The following is a 27,332-nucleotide window of genomic DNA, read 5'->3' as shown; positions in this document are numbered from 1 at the left end:
ACAATGTGACCCTACCACACACAGTTGCCAAAATTGTCAACAATGAAGCTTATCTGCCCAAGATCAACTTTGGTTTATCCACTCATAATCTACCTTCCGGAATGGCACTTGCAATTCTGCAATTTCTTCTTGCACATGACAGTCTTCTTTCAGTCGTTTTCTGCAGTAATAGGCCAGTACTGATGCAGAAGAGGTAGAGGCTGCTCCTCGCCATCTTGGCTGCTGTTATGCCTGTGCTACTCGCCTTATTTGTAAATATAAGTTTTTCGTGCAACATTTTACAGCAGGAATACACGTCATCCCATTGCTTCGTTGGGTTATTTCTTACTTTTTTTTTAATTCTGGGGTTTTATGTGCCAAAACCATGATCTTATTATGAAGCATGCCATAGTGGGGGACTCCGGATTAATTTTGACCACCTGGGATTGTTTAACGTGCACCCAATGCACGGTACATGGATGTTTTAGCATTTCCCTTTGTTTCATGCAAAGGCCATCCAGCAAGACTGGCACATTCATGTCTGTCTAAAATTTTTGTGTCTATTCTGAGTAACTGTGCTGAAACTTTGACACTGCCTCACAAAGTGCTGTGTCCACACTGAAAGCCATATATAGTTCTCGTGTTCTACAAGTAGCCGCAGTCTATTTTGCTACTGAAAACAACTGTTTTTAAAGGCACATGAACTGCCCCTCGTGAAACTGCTGCACCCCAGTGTTCACCTAAGAGTTCACGTGCTCCTAAGCAGATGCATCGGCCACCCTGAAGGCACTGCAGACTTGTCTAAGCACTGCTGCATTTGCGCACCACTTATCAGCCGGCGCCCAAGTCTGGCTCATCTGTTCGGGACGATAATCTGTTTCGCGCATGTGCGCTGATGTTTTCCCTCGCCCTTTGATCACGGCGTTCCTTTATAAAGGACTGAGGATCACGCTGTGGGCGCTTCTTTTTGTACACCTTCTTTCGGCAAGCATGCCGCATTAAAAGTACGTTCTTCCTTCTCCCGGCATCTTCTTCTCCCGGCTTGGAAGCCAACTCGGCCAAACATAACAGCTGGTGGCAGCGGTGAAATGGCGGACCCCCGGGAGCGCTGCGGCAGCAGTCGGTGAGGCTTTGGCTTTGTACTCTGCTACGCCGAGTGTTAAAAGGCTGCTTAGAGGACTTTTGTCACAGTTACGGTAGTGAACATGGATTTGAATAGCTTGCTAAAGGTAGATTTGTTGGCCGTAGCAAACGAGCTCGGCTTAGAGGTTAGCAAAGCTATTCGGAAACCCAAAATTGTGGGCCAAATTTCAGCCTGTGGGGCGAGTGCCGACGAAATTGCTGAAGCAGTTGATGAAGTGCAGAGGAAATGCAAAGTGAGAGAAAGAGAGGAGGAACTAAAACAATGCCAATTGGAGCAGCTAAAGCGGTGTCTGACCCCTGAGGCAGAGCCGAGTGCCGTCAATTATGACATAAGAGGTTTTCTTCAGCCTTTTGTTATTGGTAGTGAATTGGGGCTCTTTTTGACAAACTTTGAGCGCACTTGCACAAGAATGGGCTTTGAGCCGACGTCCTGGCCTCAAAGACTTCTGAGTTTGTTGCCGGCGGAAGCCGCAGAAATTCTAGCTAGGTTAAATGCCGAAGAAGCCGAATGTTACCAGGACATAAAAAGGGCCTTGTTAGCAAAGTACAAGTTGTCTCCTGAAGCTTTCTGGCTTAAGTTTAGGAAATCGGTTAAGAAGCCGAACGAAAGCTACTCAGAGTTCGCGTACAGGCTAGCAAGCTTCCAAGAAAATTGGCTAAAAGGTGCTGACGCGTTCGAGGACAAGGCAAAAATGTTTGAGGAAATCTGCCTAGAGCAATTTTGCTCGACGCTTCCTGAAAAACTGAGGGAATGGATTCTCGATAAGCCAGATGTGAGGACGGCCCGCAAGGCAGCAGAGTATGCAGATGACTACTGCGCAAAACACCGTTCTTTTGACGCAGAAAGAAACATGCAAGGCGCACGAGGCTCTACAGCAGAGCAGAAGGAATTTAGAAAGTCTGCGAAGAAAGCTAACAATACCACAAAGCAGGAATCTTTGGATTCACAGTTAAACCAATCTTTTGAGGTGCGGAAGCCTATCGTGTGCTTTAAATGCCAGAAACCAGGACACGTAGCAGCGGGGTGTCGTGTTCCAAAGGTATCGCCGATACAGTTCGTTATGGGGCAGGGCGAAGATTTGCTGCAACCTTACCTACATGACATGGAAGTTAACGGCCGAGAATGTAAGGTCTTGCGCGACACAGGTGCAACGTATGACGTGGTGCACTCTTCCCTAGTAAATTCTGGTGATTTCACAGGCGATAATGTGTGCTTAAGGCAAGCCTTGGAAGAAGAGACCCTGAGCTTACCAGTAGCAAACGTAACATCGAAAGGGGCGTTCGGTGAAATTAAGACCGAAGCAGCTGTCTCGGATAGCGTAATGGCTCAGTGTCCATATTTGCTATCAAACAGAACGGCAAAAGAATTGCTGAATGCAGGTGTCACACTTGATATGAACCCTGTAATGGTTGTCACGAGGTCGATGGCGAAAGAAACTGCCGCTCACCAAGAGCCGTTGTCACGCGTTGTCAGTGCCGAGGATCAAAAACGGGGTCAATCAGATAATGGCGATGAGGCAAGCTCAGACACGCATGAATCCGCCCACGAGGAAGGCGAACAGGCACCGTGTTTCATTCCACCCACGAGCTGCGATTTTCAGGCGTTATCTTCCGTCGACAAAGCCACGTTGATCGAAGAACAGAAAACGGATTTAACCTTGATAATATGCCGTCAAAGCGTTGAAAAGCAAGGTGCAGGCAGTGGTTCGTTCTATGAAAAAAATGGCGTTTTGTATCGCGAGTTTCGGGGCAAGAAAGGCGCAAGCGCTGACCAAATCGTGGTCCATCTAAAGTACCGCGAGAACATACTGGAACTTTCCCATCGGGCAGGCTGGTCTGGTCATCTCGGAATTACCAAGAGAAAAGCGAGGCTGCTAAGCGAGTATTACTGGCCAGGCTGTTTTAAAGATGTGGAGGAGTTTGTCCATCTAAAGTACCGCGAGAACATACTGGAACTTTCCCATCGGGCAGGCTGGTCTGGTCATCTCGGAATTACCAAGAGAAAAGCGAGGCTGCTAAGCGAGTATTACTGGCCAGGCTGTTTTAAAGATGTGGAGGAGTTTGTTCGTAGTTGTGATGTTTGTCAGCGAACTGGGAGACCACACGAGAAACACAAGGCCCCTATGACTGCAGTTCCTATTATTACTGAGCCGTTTCGTCGAGTCGTAGTTGACATTGTGGAGCCCTTGCCAGTGACGAAGTTGGGATATAAATATCTTTTGACGATGGTGTGCCCTGCAACTAAATTTCCTGAGGCAATGCCACTGCGCTGTCTTACATCAGCAGAAATAGTAGACGCCCTCCTTTTGAACTTTTCCCGCGTGGGTTTTTCGAGTGAAATAGAGTCGGATGTCGGCAGTGTCTTCACAAGCGAGTTAAGGGGGGACACGGGTTGTGGCGACCAAAAATCGCGAAAAAACTCGATTTTTTTAAAATTGCATTGTTGGAATGTACAGCTAATATTGCACCTATATTGTTAATTTCATACCGATAATGTCAATATTTTAGCCGCAATGATGCCTTATACGACATGTACTAGCTGAATTTCAGGCTAAACTGACGCTGAAACGGCACATTTTCCGAAACGCGCACCTGCTCTTCCACGTGTGCTAGCGCAGACATCTTGGTCTCATTTGAAAGAGCCGCTTTTTGCCTTCAAATTCCCGCCAGAACGGGCCCCATTCAGCTATTGGCCACTTAAAAACTGTGCGCCAAAAAAAGGTACTAAAACGTTCTCCTATTCGGCACTTGGCGCACGTGACTTGAGCTTGCCTCCCAATTGGCGGAACGGCATGGCCATCGTCTGCTGCGCGCTTGGAGACGTGCATTGAAACGCGCCATCTTGCCCCAGTGTCAGCGAGAAAGCGTGCCGCGTTGTCGAAAACGGTGCGCAAATTTCGCACGCGGCACAAGTTTGGGGCTAAAAAAGTGCGACGGACCCTCATCGAAAACTGCAAAGTGCGCTGCTCGACGCCGCAAAACGACCAGGACGCCACAACCTCAGCGTTTGATGCCCAAATCGTCGATGCAGCAACGGTAGGCCTAACGACCGCAGCGGCTGCTGCGATTCAGAGTCCCGTCTGCCGCCAAGCCTTCGACCTTCACTCGCGGCAAGATACGATCTACCGGCAACCCTCCGAGCTGAAGGAGGAAGCGGCGAAAGCCAAAGCGAATCTATCGGCGTTATCTTCCGCTCCAGCGACGGAGAGGAAACGCGAGTTCGTGGGTGACAGTACCGACGATGCACTTCGCCCGGCTGATGGGACTACGTTTACGATTGTGGATTTGAGTGCAGTGAACACTTTATTAACGTTTGCGACGTGCAAAAACTGATGGTGCTTTCGAAATCGTTCGAGACGAGCGGGAATACGGACTCGCTATGAAGCTGCGTTTTATGTGCGCAAACTGTAGAGAGACTACGTCGGTGTGGAGCTCGCCGCGCGTTGATAGTACCGAGCGAATGAACTCCTTTGCTGTGAACGTTTTGGCTACGCGTGCCATGCAGGCAACGGGCAACCGACAGACCGCGTTCAATGACATTTTCTCGTTGATGGACATCAGCCGTCGGGCTCTTCACACGAAAACGTGGCAGAGCTACGTGAAGGCGAAGCTGACGCCCGCGGCCGATCGCGCGGCACGTAATCTGACGAGCGACTGCGCGCGGTCGATTCGCGAACTTTACGCCGAACTGAACGTGGGAAAAGCAACAGAAAACTTGCGCCAGTCCCCGAAAAAGCGGCACACAGGGGCTGGAAGTCAGCAGGACTACATGTCTGGTGCCTACTGAGCTGTTCCAGCTGTAAATTTGCAAATAAAAAGGTTTTGCATGTTTTCTCACTTTTCTCAAAACTTGTTTTTGGGTGACTTCACCAGATTGTCGGAGTGATATCTCATGATCTAGAACAGCTAGAGCAATAATTCTTTCCTTAGCAGAAAGCCTAATCTGCATATTACAAAGTGCTGAGAGCAGAATTTCAAATTTCTGCACATGTATATTTTTATTTTATTAATTTTCTTTTGTTGCGGTAGCCATAGGACATGGAAATAAATTTGATCACCTGCAAAATGGCTAATTATTATTTAATTTGGAAACTTTTTTGCAGCATTGCATTTATTGCGTATTATAGTATCTAGCTGTGAAATAATATTCACTTTCTACTGAGCAGTTTTTTTTCCATTGTCTCCTGAAACAATAGAGCGACAGATTTGTGTATCTTCTGAACAAATGGACCTACAAGAAAAATTATTGCATATTTGAAATCAGCACGAAAAACTAAGCAAGCCTGATTATTTTCATCAGAATTGGCCATAAGATGCAGGACATAATCTCCACAACCCATGTCCCCCCTTAACAAAAACCTTTCTTAACAGGTGGGGTATCAAGATACACCACAGCTCTATTCAACATCTGCAAAGCAACAGTGTAGAGAGGGTTCATTCTGTAATGAAGCGGGTATTGCGGGCTTTGTGCTATGAGAAAAAAAAAAGAATGGAATGCCGCGTTACCAGCTATGCTCTTTGCCTTATGTTCGGTGGCACATGAATCGACAGGTTTTAGCCCAGCGGAGCTCGTGTACGGGAGGGCGCTGCGCTCCCCGCTTAGGCTAGTTCGTGAAAACTGGGAAGAGAAGGGTAACGACCCGACTGTGGTCGAGTACGTTTGCAACCCACTGGAGCGCCTGTACGACACGCAGGCTCTAGTGGAAACTAATATGCTTGAAGCTCAGACAAAATCAAAAAAGCGCTACGACAAAAACAGCAGTGTGCGCCAGTTTCACGAAGGGCAAAAGGTGCTCATGTTGCGTACTTCTAAAGCTAACAAGTTGTAGGTACACTGGGAAGGCCCCGGTACGATACAACACAAACTTTCAGACACAACTTACGTTGTTAAACTGCCAGATCGTAGGAAATAAATACGTATCTATCACAGAAACCTCATGAAGCCCTATGTAGAGCGTGTGCCGGTTGTGAACTTGGTGTTAAATCAACCCGAAGAAGTAGAAGCTGAACTTCCTGACATTCCCCATGACATGACTTGTTTTTCTGTGGATGAAATCCTTAATTTGACAGCAGACAGTGCTGCTCAAAGTAAAAGCCAGATTGATGATTTAACAAATTTGATAGCTGAGCACAGACACGTGTTCTCAAAGGTACCCGGTCGGACCACTCTGACTACTCATGATATTGAGCTTACACCAGAAGCGGACAACCCAATGTTGCACAACAGGCGATGTAAAGCTTACAGATGTTCACCACGGCATGAAAAATTGATGAGGCAGGTAGTTGATCAGATGCTAGAGCTTAAAGTGGCTGAACGAGGTGAAGGAAGCTTCATGTCCCCAATGATAATTGTAGAAACTAACGGTAAAGAACCGCGGCCGTGTATCGATTACCGTAAGCTTAACTCTTTAAGTGTTACCAAAGTGTATCCCTTACCGCACATAGAAGACTGCCTTGAAAAGGTGAGCAAAGCTAAGTTTATCTCTACGCTCGATTTAGTGCGGGGGTACTGGCAAGTGCCGCTAACTGAGCGAGCGAGAGAATTGGCTGCATTCGTGACACCTTTCGGCACCTTCCGGCCTTTGGTTCTTCCCTTCGGCCTTAAAAATGCCCCCTTCGCCTTTTCGAGACTCATGGATCAAGTGCTAGCTGGAGCGGAGGCATTCGCACTACCGTATCTCGACGACATCGCAGTGTTTTCAAATACTTGGCCTGAGCACGTGACCCATTTGCAGGAGGTTCTAAGTCTCCTTGGCGAGGCTGGCCTAACTTTAAAAGCCCAGAAGTGCAAATTAGGTCGCTCAGAAATAGGCTACCTAGGTCACAGATTAGGTCAAGGACATCGAAGTCCACTTGATTTAAAGGTTCTGCCAATCAAGGAATTCCCTCAGCCGAAAACGAAAACTGAGCTCCATACTTTCTTAGGGATGGTAGGCTACTACCAACACTATATCAAGTATTTCTTGCAGGTTGCTAGCCCCCCTTACAGACTCGCTGAAAAAAGACGCTCCTACATGTGTGCAATGGGACGAAGCAAAACAAGCGGCCTTTAATTCTTTGACGGGAGCTCTCACCGCAAAGCCCGTCCTGGCAAGCCCAGACCACTCGAAACCCTTTCTTGTGCAGTGTGACGCAAGCGAAAAAGGGGTAGGTGTAGTTTCGAGTCAGGAAGACGAGCACAGGCATGAGCATCCCATTTTGTATGCCAGCCGAAAGCTGCCTGCTTGTGAACAAGCTTACAGTACCATAGAAAAGGAATGCGCGTGCCTCGTTTGGGCTGTAGAAAAACTTTCCTGTTATTTGGCTGGAGCAGAATTCATATTTATTACAGATCATCGTCCGCTCCCGTGGCTTCAACAGATGCCCAACAAAAATGGCAGGTTGTTACGTTGGAGCCTCAGTTTGCAACCGTACGCGTTTACGGTTGAACATAAGAAAGGATCGCTGCACGCAAATGCAGATGGTCTCAGCAGGGCTTTCTCTCCCTCGGCGCCGGTCGGCCTAGTGGCACCAAAGCCTTGATGCAGTGTTCACATAGAACCGTAATTGTCGCAAGTCCTCGACAGCCAATTTTGTTCCAATTGGAAGGTTTCCAAAACACTCTGCGTATGAGGGTCTAGCCTGGCCGCACTCGGCAGTTGTTTGCGGTGGTGCTTGCTGTATCGCCTATGCCCAGGACCCTGGCCCGAGATTCGTGCCCTCGGCGTCGCCTGCAGTTTCCTGCCACGCCATGCACTCCACATTTCCGCACATCGGCCTGAGACCACCGGGCCCTGCTAGCGTCCGTAAAGGACGCATCCTTCGACTTGAAAACCGAGCACCGAGTCATCTGTCCTCGGACGGTCAGACGTCACTTCGCCGGATCCTTGAACATCGGTCACCAAGTACTTTGGCGCTTCTGTGCACCTTGGACCTGCCCATCAAGCGCGCAGCCGGCTGAACTGGTGAAAAATCTCCAAAAGTGCTGTTGCATCGAAGTCTTCGACGAACCTTTCGCAAAAACCAGTGCGTGTGAAGCCTTCTTTACCCCCTTGATGCTCTTCCGTGGGGAGGGGCTGTTGCGTTTGCGCACCGCTTATCAGCCGGTGCCCAAGTCTGGCTCATCTGTTCCGGACAATAATATGTTTCGCACATGTGCGCTGATGTTTTCCCTCGCCCTTTGATCACGGCGTTCCTTTATAAAGGACTGCGGATCACGCCGTAGGCGCTTCTTTTTGTACACCTTCTTTCGGCAAGCATGCCGCATTAAAAGTACGTTCTTCCTTCTCCCGGCGTCTTCTTCTCCCGGCTTGGAAGCCAACTCGGCCAAACGTAACAGCACGCACTCCCTGGCTAATGAGTTAATAATGCCAGAGTGTACCCGAGTGCTTAGACTTCACCTTCAAAGGTGAAGAATTAATTTTTGTTTCCTCTTCCAGGTGCTTGTATCCCAGGCGTGTTCATGTCTGCTTTCTTTTCTTTCCTTTTTTTTCATAAATGTATGAAAAAGACATCGTAAACAGGCAATCACAATCTATGCACACTGAAGACCATGTTATACAAAATTTTATTAAATCACTTTTAAGTATGAAAAAAAGACTAGTTGGTATGAGTCCATAACTTCGGATAGCACAAAAGGGATGAAGGACAGAACAAAGAATATAAGAGAGGCACTTGCAGACTGAGTTGGTTTGCTGTGCCCGTGAGTCAAGTAGCAAGCACTTAAAGAGGTCTGATTATACGGTTTCCCAAGCCACCAGGAATGTATTGAAAGCTCTTTACTTTGTCTTCTAGTTCATGTACTGCCATAATATTTCACTGAGCAAACGGCAAATCGCCATCAGCAACAGCCTAATTTATGCCCCCTGCAGAATGGAGGCTTCTCCCAGCAATGTTCCATTACCCATGTCTTGCATCAGCTGACCCCACCCCCATGCATGTAAATTTGCTAATTTCATCCCACCAGCTACTTTTCTGCGATCCTTGGCTGCATTTCTCTTCCCCGGCACCCATTTTGTAGCTCTCACAGACGACTGGTTATCTTCCCTCCGCATTACATGGCCTGCCCAGCTCCATTTTTTTTTCTCTTAAAGGGGCCCTGAACCACTTTTTATCGAAGTAGAGAAAGACATTTGAGGTGAAAATGGCCAACTTCAGAAATACTTTGCCGCAAAAAGTACTTCAATAATTTCAGCAGAAGCGGAGTTATTGGCAATCAAACACTGCCTCCGCTGTGCTCCCCCTTCCTTCTTCAATGCCTCGCACTGTGAAGGCTACAGCGGAGTGGGGCAGAGCCACAACGCTCCGCATTCAAAGCGTCACCATGGCGCGCAGTTCAAATTTCATTTTAGATTTAAGGTAGGTCACCACCTTCGAGAAAAATTCGAGGTAGACACCACCACTTCCAATTTTGCTGCCTATGACGCGCTAAATGTAAGCCAAATGCGGTTGTCCTCAGCGAGCCACAGTGCGCTTAGCCAATGGGCTCGCGGTGGCCGCGGTGTAACCGACCGCAGCGACCAATAGCAGCGCGTATTGGAATGTGCTTTATTACGTAATAAAGCACACAGAAGAGTGAGGATCATGGCCTCTGTTGAAACGAGAGCGTTTGAGAGAAAGATTACTTTGCGCTCCGCTTGCGAGCTCCATGCACCGCATACGACAGCAAAACTTGGCTCAGATGTTCACAGCAGCGTATGCTACCCGCAGACTATGTTATTTCACCAAGCCCGAGGGGTGGTTCAGGGCCTCTTTAAAGGGGCCCTGAAACCCTTTTTTACCATAGTCGAGAACTGCATTTGAAGTTAAACTAGACTATTTCAGAAATACTTGGCAGCAAAAAAAGTAGCTCAATGCATTCAGCAGAAGCGGAGTTATTGTCCATCAAAGATAACCTTTGACCTACTTCGCGGTGCTCCTGCTCCTTCTTCAATGCTTTGCATTAGAAGGCTACGGCAAAGCCGGGTGTGCCCACAACGCTCCGCCTACCATCGTGGTGCGCAGTTTAAATTTAATTTTGAATGTCCACGTAGGCACCACTATTTCCGATTTTAGTGCCTACAACGCGCCAAATGTGGTTGTCCTCAGCGAGTAGCAGTACGCTTAGTGAGCGGGCTCATCGCAGCACCACGTGGCAGCTGCAGTATCTATGCTATGTAGCAGAGCCCGCAGCTACGTTCAACTGTAGTGCGTATCTGCAGCGTTTGCTTTGTGCATGACCGGGCCACAGAATAAGGCAGGACTGGAGTGCATGATTGCGCTCATGTGCTCCAGTCTGGCTGTACTACATGGTCCTTTGTCCTGCACCAGCTTGACAGATGAATAGTAGCCACATCCAACTTGCACATTCTGAAGCGCTGTCAATAGCTCAGTACAAAGCAATGTCTGCCAAGGCGTCTAGCCAGGAGCATATGTGTGGTCTGACCTTAAGGGGGGAGGCTACCCTCGGAGACCAACTTTTTTGTTTATTGAGATATCTTAATAAAATTTTCAGGATAGACTCGTAGCAAAAGCATTAGTAGAACTACAAAATTTCATGCAGTTATGTTCACTAGTTCTCATGTTATAGCATTATGTCAGAATGGTGCATATGGTTTTCTTGTTCCAGGCCTGGAGAATTTTCAAAAGGTGCTGCAACTGTGAAATTCACTATGATGATTCCCAGATGGATACCTCAGGGCAAGACAGAGCCCTTTTTTTAAATTTCCTTGCTGAAAAATTTTAGCAGACCACCGAATTTAGTGTTGCTGATTAAGATTTTATCAATCAAATTTTGATTAATTATCACAAATCACAGACACAATATATAAAAAAAATGGGCTTGTCTTGCCCTCAGAAATTTATTCAAATACAGAATAAAAAAAACCTTCTGGAAATCTGATGAGCGGTTACAGAGATATGGCTGGAACAAGCAGCCTCACCAGCCAAAAAAGTCATTTTGAGAAAATGAGCTTCGAAAGTTTTAAGCACATATATTGCTCTAAAATGACCCTGCAGCATAACTAGATATGTCCTTACACACTCGCTTCTTTTGCCGCCTTTCCACCTTCTGTTGCGATCTCTTCTTGGCCTTTTTCAAGCGCAGAGAATCTTTCTCGGCTGCCCGTTGAATGGCCAGGTGGCCAGGTGCGAGTCCCACTGATGAACATAGCTCTTGGGTGGCCCTGTGGCAGCCAGCATTGTATCTTAAAACTGCCTCATGCAGTGCTGTCTCCACAGCAATCAGCGACGCATGCTGCTCTTTGGGCATCAGGGACCACAGCACGGAGTGAAATGATTCCGACGCATTCTGCGTCTTTGCTCCCAGGCAGCGTTGCAGAAGAGAAGCCTGTGAGAGGCGCTCGTAAACAGGTAGCAGTGCTTCTGCAACATAGCCTGGTAGATTGTAACGATGCTTTGGAGGTGGTGCACCATCACTCTTGCTGGCGTTATGACGACACCATGAGTCTGCACCCTCAGGGCACAAGTCGTGGTGAGGATCCTTGTCCGTGGATGTCACGTGGTGGTACGATGCCATCACTGCACGCTGCATTGCAGCCACATCGTTTGAATTGTTCCGTAGGGCCCAGCCATAATAATCGGTCAACTTGTCGATGAGGGCCTTTGTGAGCCTGCCCTTCCCTCCTAAAGCCTTGTCACTTTTCTGCACAAGGTTACGCAGTGCTGTCCCCATCCTCTTCTGGACGTGGTTCAGGCATTCCTCTTTCGAAATGGGGACCAGTCCATAAACATTTTCGTGCACAAGGGCAGAGAAGGTGGCACTATCTCCGTCAGACACGAGCGTTGTATAACGGAGGTTGTGCTTTGTCACCGAGCGTGAGAAAAGGATGAGAGCTGCCTCAACCTCCATCCTCCCAGACTTAGAGTCGGTGTTTTTTTGGCACACATGATGCTCCTGCCAGCTTGCGTAGCCTGGGTCTCCAGGCTTTGGTCCTACTTGGCAACCAAGGCACTGGTTTGATAAGACAATGGCGTCCAAGATGAGGCCCGTGTGATATTCTATTATTGCACCAACTCCAATATGGGACGTGTGGCCACGCTTGTGCCATGTTCCATCAAAGTTTACTGTAATATCCCTGGTGAAATATGAATCCATTTCCTTGTAGGCAGTTTTCACAGCAGAAGCAGATTCTGCATAGAACTTGTCCATGCACTGTGTCTGTGGTTCCCTGAATTTCTTCAGGTGTTTTTGAAAAGTCTTATGATGCAGGCCACGATGGGACACGTTCATTGCTGCCCAAAAGTCATTGAGGGCTGTTTGTCCCTTCCCTATCTGCTTTGTTGCCACAATGGCCCTTATGTTCACATCAAAGGCCATTGAGTCATCCTGACGAGCAGAACTCCACGAGCTTGCAACTACTCCACAATTTGAACATAGCAGCTCAAGCTTTGTTGCAAGTCCAAGTTGGGTGCCTCCTTGAACCTTCATCCCAGTCGCGAAGCACCGCTGGCACGGGGTCCCGGATAGCAGGTTGCCTAGGGCATCCATTTGCACAAGGAGAAATTTTTCGCCTTCACTTGTAGCAGTGGCAGCTTCAGGATCGCGCTCCATTGCTTGAAATTTCCGCTCCGTCGCCGGCATCGCGCCAAGTCCTCGTTGCACAGCAGCGCGCTTTTCATCTGCCGCCTCTTTCTCCTCGCACGTCAGGAAACGTGTTTTCAAGTGCACAGTGGACGACGCGATCGCACTGTCCGAGGCAGATGAAAGCGACGATGTGGAAGCCGCTGTCGATGAGCACGAGACACCAGGCGCACTCGTCACGACGAATTCTTGCGCCGGTAGAGCTGGAGTCCCGTTGCTAGGAGCGTCGACGGAACCACGCTCTTGCGTAGATGAAGCAGAAGCTGCCCCACAGAAACCATCGGTGCGATCATCGTCGGCGCACGGGCGAGCGGCGAGCTTCGCCATGCGGACGAGCTTCAAGGAACGCTTCCTTGTACCGAACGCGTGTAGCGTCTTGAGCTTCATCGGGCGGCGCATCGTATCCGACCGCACAACAATCGGCAGGCTAAACGCAACAACGGTCTCGTAAAGACGGTTGAAAATCGTCTCGTAAAGACGGTTGAAAATCGTCTCGTAAAGACGGTAGAAACGTGGAGAATATGTGAACGGCTGCAAAGATGGACGATGGCAAGCGGAACACACAAAGGGCGCCGGCGATTGAGGAGCCGAAGCAGACGACGGCCGGGCGCATTATGCAGGAGAACACTACGTCATCGCGCGCAGCAGCCAATGGGAGTCGCGGGCTCCCCCACGTTCTTGAGGAGCGCGCGCTTCGCCCAATCTCAGCTTCGCGTCTCAGCCGCGGGAAACTTGAAAGCTCTCGCGAGCCCTCCAATCATGACAGATTTACCCTCTCCCGCGCTGCCGACGCCGCCGCGGGTGGCAGGGAAAAAAAAGCGCAAGAATGCACGAACAAAACAACACCAAAATGGCGGCGCTCGGGTGAGCGGTGGAGAAATGGCGTTCGCGCCAAGTAGGGGTATTTTGAGCGCTCGCTCGCCGCGCGAGGGCTGCCGCGGCTCGTTATAAACTTTATTTGAAATAGTTTCGCGATGAATTAGACGTTGATATTTACAGAAATGGTAGTTTATAAGACATACTGCCCGAATATGTGGTTTTCCAAAAATCGACTTTTTCGCGATTTTTCGGTTTTCAAAGGCCGCGTCCCCCCTTAAGTTTAGCGTGCTTCGAGGCTAGCTGAGTGTTCAAAAGTAATCAAAATTAGCGAGAGCCAATGGCTATGACACCGATAAGCAGGGTGGCCAAAGTTTATTTTCTATGTGCACGGGTGCGGCAGAGCGTGCCGCAGATGATAGTCGGCTTATTCCATAAGTAGGTAATTATTATTGAAATTCGAAACGAGATTTATGCTTACTTCAGCCTGTTTATAAAACTGCATAAATAAACATACACAGCACCAGTAGAAAGAAGTGGACTGATACAAATTCCCTTCTGGGCCAATAGCAGCCGTCTATGAGAATCTTGCATATGACAACATATGCAAGCCACCGGTAGCTTCGAAGCAGGTGAGGAGAAGGCCCCATTTGAAAAGAGAGTGTTTGAGAAATATGTGACTTCTTGCTCCACTTGCAAGCTCCACATGCCCCGCATGACTGCAAAATTTGGCTGAGATGTTCAGAGCAGCGTATGCTATCCGCAGACAACGTTTTTCCACCAAGCCCGAGGGGTGGTTCAGGACCCCTCTAATGTCAGCTGGAATATCATAGGAGCACTTCTTGTTGACCTAGTTGGTGACACATGGATATTACATGATGGGCGCAAATAAAGACACATTACACAGACTAAGTAGACCAGATTAGTGCTAGTCCTGTCTACTTTGTCTGTGCATGTCTTTATTTGCACCCTTCATCTAATAACTAGAATATAGACTACTTCTGTTAGGTCTCCAATCCACACTGCTGTCTTCCTGTTTCTTAACATTACGCCTAACATTTCCCGCTCCATCGCTCGTTGCATGGTCCTTAACTTCTTCTCAAGCTTCTTTGTTAACCTACAAGTTTCCGCCCCTTATGTTAGCACTGGTAGAATGCAATGATTGTACACTTTTCTTTTCAAGAATAGCAGTAAGTTACCAGTCAGGACTTGGCAATGCCAACCATATGCACTCCAATGCATTTTTGTTCTGAAAATTTCCTTCTCACTGTCCACGTCCTCCGTAATAATTGGCCTAGATAAATGCACTCTTTGAATGATGTCAAATGAACAGGAATAATTTTCAGCCACTAAAATAACCACAAATGGCATGTTTTGACAATGGCACAACCTTTTGGCCCACTGAAACCTCACTGAGTTCTTATCAGCAACTAGATAAGGACATTAAGTCTAGCTTATACCCAGGTACTCTTTCAACACTGCCATTTAAAAACGATGCATTTATGCTTGAACTCTTCTTGGCTAGATCATGTACAAAAAAAAAAACAGACAATACACTGTAATTTCAGTACATATTGTGCCAGGACCATAAAATAACGCATACCTACAATGCAGGCTTCTACTTGCCATCAACTATCGCTGACACAATAATAGACTTTACTGCCTCTGCCTTCCTCTATGCATATGCAATGTGCTGGTGACTAAGTGCAATTCATGAATGTCATGGGAAAAGTGAAACAAGGAAGTCCCCGAAATTCAAGTGTACAGTAACTTTTTTGCCAGCAATAGTTATCAATACAACTCCACCTAAATTGGTAACACTCAGGCATTTATGAAGGCCTCCTCAATATACAGCGTCAGTATGTTCCCGCTCCGCTATAATGCTTTAATAGTGAAATAGCCACCCTCAGAAATATATCACCATGCATAATTTTCTTTCTTATTCTACTCTACTGTTTATTGGCTCTGTAACCTGATCACAGGGTAAAAGCTATACAGTTCAAATCATGAGCAGATTACTCAAGTGACAGACGAACAGAGATTGCACTTGCCAAGATGGTGTTTCCAGTGATGGCAGCCTTCATTTTCCGCACGTCAGCCTTCATCGTCTGCGGGTCAACTGGCACATGGATGACCTTGATCCTCAGATATTCACCAGCCTGCAATGATATATGTGATACATTAAGGTCACTCACTCTAACTACGTTTACCAACCCATTACACCATATTGTATAGCGCCATTCTGTACATAGTTCCTAAAGTTGCGAGATAAGTGTCATTATATCACTTAATTGCAGCTTAAAAATGGCACTGAATCTTAGCTTGTCCAGTACATGCGATTGAAACTCAGTTATAGAACAGGGGACCTTCCAGCATGAACTTTTCTTACTTTGCAATATGCACTGAAGAGAGATTACACAATATTAAAATACAGTACACTTTCATTATTCCGACTCTGGTTAATTTGATTTTTCGGTTAAAGTCCTGGCCAGCGTTCATACATTTATACAGGGTTTTTCAGCTAACTCCTGTCAAGCCTTAAAAAAGCCATGCGTGCAATACGAGAATGCAACTAACTACTGTCCTCTTGAGCAACTCAATGTATTTTTCGCTAGGAGCTCAGACCATTAATTAAAATTTATTAATTTATCAACTTTAAAGTATTGCTTCAAATGAAAAATCTAAAATGGAGAAGTTGTTCAGCCTATTGACAAATGTCCAAATAATTTCTTTCCATGAAGATAGCCATTGTGGTTTTAATTTTCCACGCTGCAAAAAAAGTGCACGCCAGATATGAAAACACCACGTGAATAATTCACGTGATTCCGCATGATTCAGTGTTCTTTATTCACTGCCTCACACCCAATTATCTGCTATCCATTTTACTTTGATTCAATAACAAGAAATTCCCTGGCTTTGATGGCATACATGTTCAGGAAATCCAACGTAATGTTGGTGTTTTGAAAGATGTGCTGCTAACAATGAGAAATAGGTTTATTGAACACAGCTTTATTCCAGACAAACTGAAGATCACCAGTGCTAAGCTGCTACATAGAGGAGGAACACTCTGATGGAATAAGAGGGGTTTGGGCCCAGGACCACTCACGAAGGAACGCAATCGACACCCAAGCGCACACACAACACAGAATCTATTCACAGGACAAACTACAAGCTGTTGATACGAGACATATACTTCAAGGAACCAAAGTCAACTTTAAAGTCAACTTTAAAGTGAACTTCAAAAAACCAAAAGAACTATTGTCAATGCACTTCAGTGCCTTCAAACGTGCTGCCAACAAATGATCAATGCTGCATGCAGACCGAATGCATGCTCGGTTTTCCCAGTGTAAAAAGTGACACACTCTGGGCACGGTGTTCGTGTTCCATCAGCTCACAACTTGTTCAACCAGAGAGATCTCCGTAAAATTTAACGCTGTCTTTGCTAAAATCAGTGTCCTGGATGGTCACCTCAAAATCCCAGGTCAAATTTTACAGGAGTAATGTTTATGTACATGCAAATCTCGCAAAAACATTCAGAACACTTTTCATGTGACATGCATTAGTTCTCCCAATACACTTTTTTTTGCCTTACCTTGTCAAAGCCAGCATGCGCTGTTACAGGAACAACCCTGAAACACAAGTAAGCATATGAGAAAAAGCCTTTCTGATACATGGCATGCAATATCAGTAACTGGGAAAAGCATTGCATAAAAGCTGATGTAATAGCCTGCAATTATCCTATAATCTGACAAAGCCTTACAGCACCACCACATACTTTCCAAAGCATTTTTTGCTCCACTGTTTTTTTATAACTGGTTTCATGTTTTTCCTGTTGCATGCAATTATTCATTTATTGATTCATTCAAATTACCTGCTGCTGGTCCTGGCAGACCAGCGACTATGATTACTAAACTTGCACAAACAAAACATGACTGCAAATATAATATGCAGATGAATTGTTTAAGGCTTATTCATAAAATAGTGAAAAAATGTGTTACATTATCATTACAATGCAGACTGACACCAAACATGGCAGCCACAGCTGGAGGTTTAGGAAAACTGAGATCATTGCTCGCATGTGCTTGCTTTTTGTGCAGTTTATCGCCCGGTTTGGCACGTGGCAACAACCAACGGATCCAGCGATTGTCGGCTGTTCATCGACACTGTTGCTGACGGCCCCGATCTTTAATAATGCGTCCTCATGTGATCAGCCCTGCTTTAACGGTGGCATCCCTTCCACGTTCAGCTGGCCGACAACACTGTTGGCGAATGCAGCGACACGGGAGGATATAAGGACCTTGGAATTAATATGCCCGTTCAGTGGGCACGGTCGAGCGGCAGCCATGCAGTCACTCATAAACCCGATCTTGCTTTTTGTGCAGGTTAGTAAACCTCCTTCTCTCTACAGTAAGTGGACTAGCAACGTCTGCCTGCTGCTCCTACCGCGCCCAAGTGTGCTTTTTGAGTGTTTGTGTGAATGCGTATTTGTTACAAAGCTCTTACTATGTTGCGGAGACATTGAACTAAACCCTGGCCCTACTAACAAAGAAATACTTGATGCTATCGCTAAACTTTCTGAAAAAGTTGACCACCGTCACAATGAAGTCATGGAAGTTCTTGATGACCTAAAGACAAAACAGAAGGCTTTAGTACAAACAGTTGCTGACTTAACAGTAAGATTGTCTACGGTTGAATCTTTCGTCGAATCATTCGACGGTTCTGCAGTTCTCAGTGATTCACCACGTCTAATCACTGAAGCTGTCAGAATGGAAGGCCAGGCACTCAGTTCCCGACTGGACGATCTTGAAGACAGATCCAGACGAGATAACCTATTGTTCTTTGGAATACCGGAATGCCCGACTGAGACGTGGGTTCAGTCGGAAGGCTTTGTTCAAGATGTTCAAGAAATTCCTGACTCGGAAGTCTCTCGAGCGCACAGGTTAGGATCCTACACCGATAAAAAGACTCGACCAATTATCAAGTTTTCGTCGTCTAAAGTCAGGGATGCAGTCTGGGCCCAGAAACATAAGCTCAAAGGTACTGGTGTATCAGCTAGCGAAGATTTTTGCAGAGCTACGCGAAACTCAAGGAGGAAACTAACGGAATTTGCCAAGGTAGCAGGGCAGCTGTACTTGCTTCGCATGAATAAACTGATCATGAATAAAAAAAGGTACGTTTACTGCGCAATAACTGACAGCATACGTGAAATTGATTTGCCACGATCGGCAGATACGCAAGATAGCACGGCCACTGTACCTGCACGTGCCGGCAGTTCTAGTGCATCATAGCTATGTATGCCTAGATCCCGCGCAAGGAACGCCTCTATTTTCCTTTCCAATGTCCGGAGTATCCTCAATAAGCGCATTGAATTGTCTTCCGCTATTGATTCATGCTCTGCTGATATTATTGGTCTGACGGAGACCTGGCTGTCTGCGAAAGTTAAAAATGAAGAAATTTTGGGCTGTGAAAAGTGCTACAAATTTTACCGATGTGATCGTGGTTACCGGTCTGGTGGTGGTGTTCTGTTGGCGGTTGCCGATACGCTTGCTTCTCATGTTATTCCAATTGTATCTTCACTTGAGCTTGTATGTGTACGCGTGCTCATCGATTCTCACGAAATAATTTTTTGTGTTTGCTATTGTCCACCAACTGCATCACTGTCCTTTTGTAATGACCTCCACGATGCTGTCAATCAGCTGTTCGTCAGATACCCAAAATCGCCCCTCTTCATACTTGGTGACTTCAATTTTCCAGACATGGTGGTTTCATAACACGTTAAATTTCATAACACGTGGTTTCATAACACGTTAAAGTGCATGCACAACAAAAAGAAGCGGATATTTCGACGGGCAAAGCTAACAGCCAGAACAGACCACTGGTCTTGCTATCAAAAATTTAACCGAGAATTCTGTACTGCGCTTTCAAAAGCAAAGAAGGAATTCTATCATAAAACTCTTCCTTTGCTACTGCTTTCTAACCCCGCTAATTTTGGAGCATTATTACCGGTTCTAAAGGGACAAACATTCAATTATTCCAATCTAATGCTCCAGTTGTTCAAAGCGAGTGCTGCAATGTTCTGAACAATGTGTTTGTTACTCATTTTAATAAGAGCATTCCGACAGTGTTTCCACAAATACCAAAGACCAACTTCTTACCAATGGATCCCATTGCTATTGATGCAGTTGGTGTCGAAAGACTTATTGTCAATTTAAAAGTGTCTTCATCAGCCGGCCCAGATTGTATCTCATCTAAAATGATGAAGTGTATACAAGGGTATTCTTCATTGATATTGTCAAAGCTTTTTGAACAGTCATTACAGGTGTCTACACTGCCCTCTGACTGGAAGATAGGGAAGGTGGTCCCAGTGCATAGATCTGGTGATGTACATTCCCCCAATAATTACCGTCCCATATCATTAACATCCATCCCAGTAAAAATCTTAGAGCATATAATATACTCGCATCTCATCGAACTCCTTGAGTCCAATTCCTTCTTCAGTATTTATCAGCATGGATTCCGTAAAGCAGTTTCGTGCAAAACGCAATTGCTATGATTTACCGACGACTTATTTATTAACGCAGATCATGATGTTGATACTGACTGCATATATTTAGATTTTGCCAAAGCATTTGACTCCGCCTCACACGACCTACTTATCTTCAAGCTTAATCAACTTAACATAGACCCCAGTGTACTTGCATGGATTAAGGGGGGACGTGGCTTTCAATACCAACTTTCTTATTTCTGTGTGGATTTTTATGAAAATTGGAAGTCTATCTGCAATGTTTTTGTGATACTACTGTATAAATTTCATAAAGATATCTTTAGAACTTTTTTATGTACAATATTTTTCTCCTTCTGGCCTTGTTCCAAGCCTGAATCGCTTATAAATATGATAGAACACTTGTGCAAAGCACTGTGCATTCTAAGATGAATGGTTGAGGTCGTGACAGTCCTAGATTTTTTTATTTGCAAAGTAATTTTTTTTAATTCTCATTTTTTAAGAGGTGACTGTACCACAGGCCTTTAGGCTGTGGGCAAATAGCCGAATCATTAATAGTAGTAAAGTCAAACTGGAAAAGCAAGAGTGTCATGCCCTGGACAGTACATCCAGGAATACAGGGAAAAAAACGGAACTGAAATAGACCTAGTGGTCACGAAGAAATCAGTGGTACAAGCAAAGCAGGAAGCAAGAAAAGTCATTTTGAGAAAAAGGCTTTCATAGTTGTACCTTAGATTTTACATTATCAAAAGACACCGGGGTTGTAGTCTTTTGTGTCCTTTTCAGTGCGCGGCTTCTTGAGTGCCCTGCCTTTGGTTTGATGTGCCTTGCTTGACTTTTTTTTCCGCAAGACATCCTTTTCCGCTGCTCTGCGAAGAGCATGTTGTCCCGGTTGCAGTCCAAGTGTTGCACAATACTCAGCATACGCACGGCGGGCCCCAGCATTGTATTTGCAGACTGCCTCATGGACAGCTGTCTCTGTCGCAACCAATGATGCATTTTTATCTTTTGGCAGCAGCGACCATATGACCGAATGAAGGCTTTCGGCAGCGTTTTGGGTTTTTTTCCCTAGGCAACGGCTGAGGAGCTGCATGTCAGAAAGGCGTTGGTACACGGGCAGCAATGCTTCGGCAACATGCTTTCCAAGCCGGTACTTGTGAGGAGGTGGAGGGTTCTTCTCTGCTTCTGCAGCCTGATGTTGGCACCAACTTTGGGGCCCCTGCGGGCAAAGGTCATGATGGGGGTCTTGATCGGTAGATGTTATATGATAATATGTTGCCATCACGGCTTTTTACATGTCTTGAACATTGTCGTTGTCACGCAGGGCCATTGCATAGTAATTTGTAAGTTTCTTTATTAAATCTTGAGTGAGGCCACCTTTCCCTCCAAGAGGTTGCCCTTTCTTGCCTTTTGTGACCAGAGCACGCAGAGCCGTCCCCATCCTTTTCTTGACGTGATTAATGCAGTCCTCCTTTGTAAATGGAATAAATCCATAGGTCTGGTCCTGACAGAGTGCTACAAAGGTTCTACTGTCACCATCACAAACAATGTTTGTATATCGCAAACCATGTTTGCTAAGGGACCTCCTGAATAGAGTCAATGCTGCTTCAACCTCCATTCTGCCAGAGTTCACATCTGTGTTTTTTTGGCAGACGTGTGATGCTTTCCAATCATCATAGCCTTCATCCCCTTCTTTGGGGCCAAGTATGCAACCATGGCATCAGTTTGATAGGACCACGCAGTCGAGCACCAGTCCTGTGAAAAATTCTATGACTGTGCCAACACCTACGTGAGATGTATGGCCACGTGTTAACCATGTCCCATCATAAACCACTGTTATATTGTTATTAAAGGTAGGGTCCATCTCCTTGTAAACATTGCGCACTGCCATCACAGCATCGGAAAAAATATTGGCAGCAGCTGTCTCACTGGCAGGTCTGAACTCAGCCTTGAGATGTTTCTGAAATGTTTTGTGATGCAACCCTCTATGGGAGACATTCATTATAGACCAGAAATCGGTCAAAGCTGTTGCCCCTTTGCCAATACTTTTCACAGCCTGTACTGCTCTCATATTGACATCAAAAATTTTGCGGCCTTCCTTTCGCGGCGATGACCACCCCTTCGCGACAGCGCCGCAAAACGCGCACGTCAGTATCATTTGCGCCGCTAACCCATGTCTCGTTCCCAGCTCAACTGAAAGTCCTGGTTGGGAGCACTGCTGGCATTTAGATTTGCCGAGAAGCGCGTTCAGGGCAGTCATCTGAACGATGAGAAACTCCTCCGCTTGTTCCGTACCGGCAAGCACCTCGCCTTCAACCGTCAGTTCCATTTTCCGCGCGGTCGCCGACACCGAACCTAGTTTTGCTTGCACTTTCGCGGCGACCTCCCGGGATGCTTCGGCCGATACAAAACGCGGCTCCAGGTGTGCCAGAATGGTGCCGCCCCTACTTGTAGACGGCGTAGCAACATCGTGCGAAGTGCCGAGACGAGAATCGGACACATCCGAGCCGCGATCGCTGGATGCATCTGACGATGTGGAATGCGCGCCGGCGCGACAAGCTCAACGGTGCCACTGCTGCTCGCACGAGATGTTTCGCCCGCGTATGAAGTGCCAGAGAGCGACTCCTCAACATCGTCGACACAAGTAGGCATTCCGGCCGCGTGTGAAGTGCTCGGTGGCGGCTCCTGAACGGCATCATCGGCACGCGTACGCCTCTTGCTCGCATGTGGAGTCCTCCTCTGCGCGTCTGCGACTTCTGGGCTATGCTGCTCAGTACGGCCACGCGACCCTGAAGCAGTCTTTTTCACCGTCGGCGATTTTCGCTTACGAGTGCGTAAGCACGAGCCGTCTTGTACTTCAGCGGTCGCCGACCCATGGTCACCAGTAAACTTCCGAAACTACGCCCCGCAAGCGCGGATGAATGCGTCCAGCCGATATGTCCACCAGAGTAGCGTATCACATCACAAACCAGCTTCCGAAACTAAGCTCCTCACGCACTGACAGCAAGCCGATATGTACAGAGGCGCGTATCACAACACAAGTCAGCTACGTTCCGCAAGTACTGGCGATCCTGGTGAGCCGAGATGCGAGGAGGCGCTTATCAATTGTGGAGTCCGCTTCCGAAACTACGCTCCGTACGTGCTCACGAACAATGCGAGGCGGAAGTCAGACGTGCGAGTGACGGGCGATATCAGATGTAAGCTTCTGAAACTACACACCGCACGTACAGACGAACATCGCGCGCCGAGAAGCGCGGCCTGCGCGCAGCGACGTGTTAGCAGAAGACGCACACCGCCAACGAGGCCAATGGCGAAGCTCCAATTGGCCACGTGACGGGCGTGGCCAATCGGAGGCCTCGGAACGGCCTTGAAACATTTGCTTTTTGTGCGCTTGCTTCTGAATGGAGAAGGTGGCTGGCGCGGCAAATTTAAAGACGGAGAAATGCGCTTTCCAACAAGGGCAAAATGGCGGCGCTCGGTTGAGCCGTTGCGGAGATATCGTGGCTTGAAAAACGCTGTTTTTTCGCGATTTCCGCGGAATTTTTTCGCCACGATGGCTGCTACAAAAATTTTTTTGAGCACTTCTACGCGGTTTTCAGCGTTCATATTTCGGAATCAGATAAAGAAAGAGTTACAGAAACGGAATATGCGCTTTTCAAAAAATCGATTTTTTGGTCATTTTTCGCGATACGAAAGCCGCGTCCCCCCTTAAGGAATTTCTCTCCAACCGTAGCCAGTATGCGACAGCTAATGACTTTTGTTCACCTAATTCTCCCGTAACATCTGGTGTTCCGCAAGGGTCCGTTTTGGGCCCTCTACTTTTCTTGATTTATATTAATGATCTTCCTACTTGCCTTTCCTTCTCAACTGTCCGACTGTTTGCAGATGACTGTGTAATTTACCAAAAAATTACTAACCATGCTGATTATAACAATCTGCAACACGATCTAGATATAGTGTTTGAATGGTGCAATCAATGGCTCATGACACTTAACCCAACTAAATGTAAAAGCATGCGAGTTTCTGGCCACGCTACTACTCATTGTTCGCGTACTTACTCCCTCAATAATATTCCATTACCATCTGTTGACAGTTATAAATACCTTGGTGTTCACATTTCTTCTAACCTTTCGTGGAATACGCATGTCGAATATGTAGCTAACAACGCGAATCGCATGCTTGGCTATGTGCGTCGAAGTTTTTTTGATGCCCCATCATCCCTGAAGTTAACCCTTTACAAAACCCTGGTACGTTCTAAGTTAAGAGTACGCATGTGCTATATGGGATCCTACTCAGACCCCCCTCATTCAAACTCTTGAAGCTATTCAGAATCGCGCAGTACGTTTAATCTTATCGAATTATTCACGTCATTCCAGTGTCACGTCCATGAAGAAAACCCTAAACTTGCCTGACCTTTCGTTGCGTCGAAAGTCATCTCGCCTTAATCTTTTTCACAAAATCTATTATTATAACGATTTAAAGGACCATCCTGTTTCATCCACCTCATTATATTTCTTCAAGGACCGATCATTGCTTCAAGGTTGGCCTACCGTCTTGTCGCACAAAATTGTGTAATGACTCTTTTGTTCCTAGAACAAGCGTCGCATGGAACCCCCTTCCCTCCACAATCGCAAGCATAACTGATGACCACGAGTTCAAGATCGCTTTACAAAATGCCTTGTAATATTTTTGTTAGTTGCACGTCTTGTCATTTTCTCCCCACTCCTTTCTGTAGTGCCTTCGGGCCCTGAAAGTATTTTCAATAAATAAATAAATAAATGTGCAGTATACTCTCATCACTGTCTCATTTCATGTATAGCTTACCAATATATTAAATAAGAGGGTTCAACATCACAAAGAAACACACAGGCTATATAAGAGATGCCCTAACGAGGTGGGAGAGGGTGTGCTCGGGATTAATCTTAATTCACCGGAGGTTCTTTAATATGCAACCCAAATCACTGTACACAAGTGTTTTTATATTCTGCCCCTATTATAATGCTGCCGTGGCAGCTGGGAACCAAACCCATTACCTCGTATTCAGCTGCAGAATGCTACAGCCACTGAGGGCTGCAGCTGATTGCCGGTAAAGTAACTTAACAATGAAGTCAGGCTTTTGCTAATGTCACCTCATCACTGCCAGCACACCTTGCTGTCCAATTTTGCAAAGCGTGCGTAAATTTGCTCATGAAATATCACGCAACTTCAGGGGGTTGACATTCTTCCATTGCTAACATGTTTGGTGATAAGAGCCAGGCCTCTAGACAACAAAATTTTGTATATATATGCCTGCTAGGTTTGACATGGTTCCAACCATGTCAAACCTAGCTATAATAAAATGGGTTATCTAACAAATTAATGGATATAGCAGAGCAATTGTAGTTCCCTTTGAAAATCACATAGAAACACATGCACTCAAAATCTTGTATTTATGAATAAAAAATCTCCAATAAATGGTCATTAAGCAGATTTGCTGATCATTTCAGAGTGATTAGGCCAGAACCTAATGGCGCGCAATGTTGGTAATAGCTCATCTGATGCACAGTTTAAAACTGACACAAGCTGGCAATATATGCACGCACGGTGTGATGGTGTGATGCACGCACAAGCAAACATGAACAAATCTCCCTCAATCACTGCGAACACTTGCTGCACAACGTTAGCGTGATGAAGAGCGTGCAAAAAGACGGGAGTGAACGCTTCCATTGCCTCTCGCTTTAATGCAGCTCCTAAACTTGAAATTATACAGCTTCCAACACTAGGCGCACGGGAAGACAGCGCACATAAAGCAACCAGACATCTTGGCTCGCCTAAACTTTGCACCCGTTGCAGATTGCCTCCAAGATACGGCGCGTGGGCTGCGTACGTATGCACTCAGCTGCGCAGACAGTCATACACAGTGACGGCCATGTGAAAGGAGGAGAGACGGAGATGTGTGCTCACTTGCCCCCACTAGCACACACGTCATCACATTGGTGTGCTCTGAACTCTCTCCTATCCCCCCCACCTTCCGTGCACTTGATCACGTGACCTCCAACATTGGGTGTGTGGGACGTTGGTGCACATCAAGCCACGATCTTTCTCAGCTCATGCTCACACACTTTTCCTTGCACCCACAGCATACAGCACACAATCTTTTCCCACTTGGACTTTATAGAGAACCTCACGGCAACGCCGACGGCAAAAATTCGCCTGCTGTTTCCATATAATTGCTCATTTTAAACATTCTAAACTGCGCTCAGTGACGCTGATCACAGTAAACATAAGCAGACACACCACATAGGACGAGTAAGCGCAATCTGGTCCGTGTGGTGTCTGTGTCATTTATCGTGATTAGCGTCACTCAGCGCAGTTTAAAATGAACACCAACTAGCCCAGTTCATCGCCACATCATTGCGATCCCAATAATATGACCTCTGCTCTTAGGTTCTCAGCGACTGCTTGGCGTTTCGGTGTTTCATAATCGTGCCAGTGGAGTACTGCAAACCTATGATTTCACGCAAAGTTCGTTACTGAATGCCAGCATAATGAAATGCTTTTTCGTTGTTGTTTAGAAGTTTCTACAAACATACAGCAACGAGCGCTGTATGAAATCAGAGGCTTGCAGCACTCCACTGGCAAGTTCATGAACTGCCAATAAGACCTGTTGTGTCCCTACTCCTGTATGCATGCAAAGATGGATTCGCATTGACAGATATATTACAGAAAGCAGTCATCTTGCTAACGATGACGTGGCAGGAAACAATATTTCGCTTGGAAACTCAATGTTCTCGCAGATCCCGTGGTCTCTATATATTTTTGTTGCAAACTCTACTTTTAAATTGCAAAACACAGGTGACAAATTTTTGTAAAAAGGTGGATAAACAATGTAATTAGATAATTTTAGGTTTTTCTTTCATCTTTTTTTTTGGCAGCACAAAGAAAGTGGAGAAAAAAACATTAGTTTCCCCATACAGTTATATACTTGCCATTCTTTGTTGTGCAGCATACAATTCTAGAAAAAATGGCGATGACAAGAAAACGGCAGCACAGTTTTCAAGTGTCTTCATTATGTGCTTTCAGTTTATTTTTGAGAATGTAGCACAGCTTTCAAATGTAGCAGAATACACGATGCCCTTCAAGTTTTGGTCCAGGACTGGCGTTTGGGACTCCACAAAGCATGTGGAACCATTGACCTAGTGCAAGGCCTTTGAACTAATTAGCCGCTAAGATCTATAGCTTCTAGGATGCTGTAGATACCTTTGCCATCTGCCACTTGTGAATGAAACGTGTCTTTCATTGGAAATGTTCATAACAATCTTTGTGACAAGCTCACAAGTAAATGTGTTCGAA

At 46.2% G+C, this 27,332-nt stretch overlaps 1 protein-coding gene across 1 annotated transcript in view; it reads right to left on the bottom strand.

Moving 5' to 3' along the window:
• LOC119437665 (sphingosine-1-phosphate lyase) overlaps positions 1-27,332 on the bottom strand; it is a 155,658-nt gene that overhangs the window by 53,871 nt on the left and 74,455 nt on the right. Inside the window, exons 6-7 of the mRNA XM_037704660.2 lie at positions 17,091-17,127; positions 15,550-15,657 (exon numbers count right to left, since the gene is read on the bottom strand). Of these exons, the coding sequence (XP_037560588.1) occupies positions 15,550-15,657; positions 17,091-17,127 (145 nt within the window). The remainder of the gene's footprint in view (positions 1-15,549; positions 15,658-17,090; positions 17,128-27,332) is intronic.

This window comes from Dermacentor silvarum, chromosome 1 (assembly GCF_013339745.2).
Source record: "Dermacentor silvarum isolate Dsil-2018 chromosome 1, BIME_Dsil_1.4, whole genome shotgun sequence".
Lineage (NCBI taxonomy): Eukaryota > Metazoa > Arthropoda > Arachnida > Ixodida > Ixodidae > Dermacentor > Dermacentor silvarum.
This window is presented reverse-complemented; position numbering and strand designations above follow the sequence as displayed.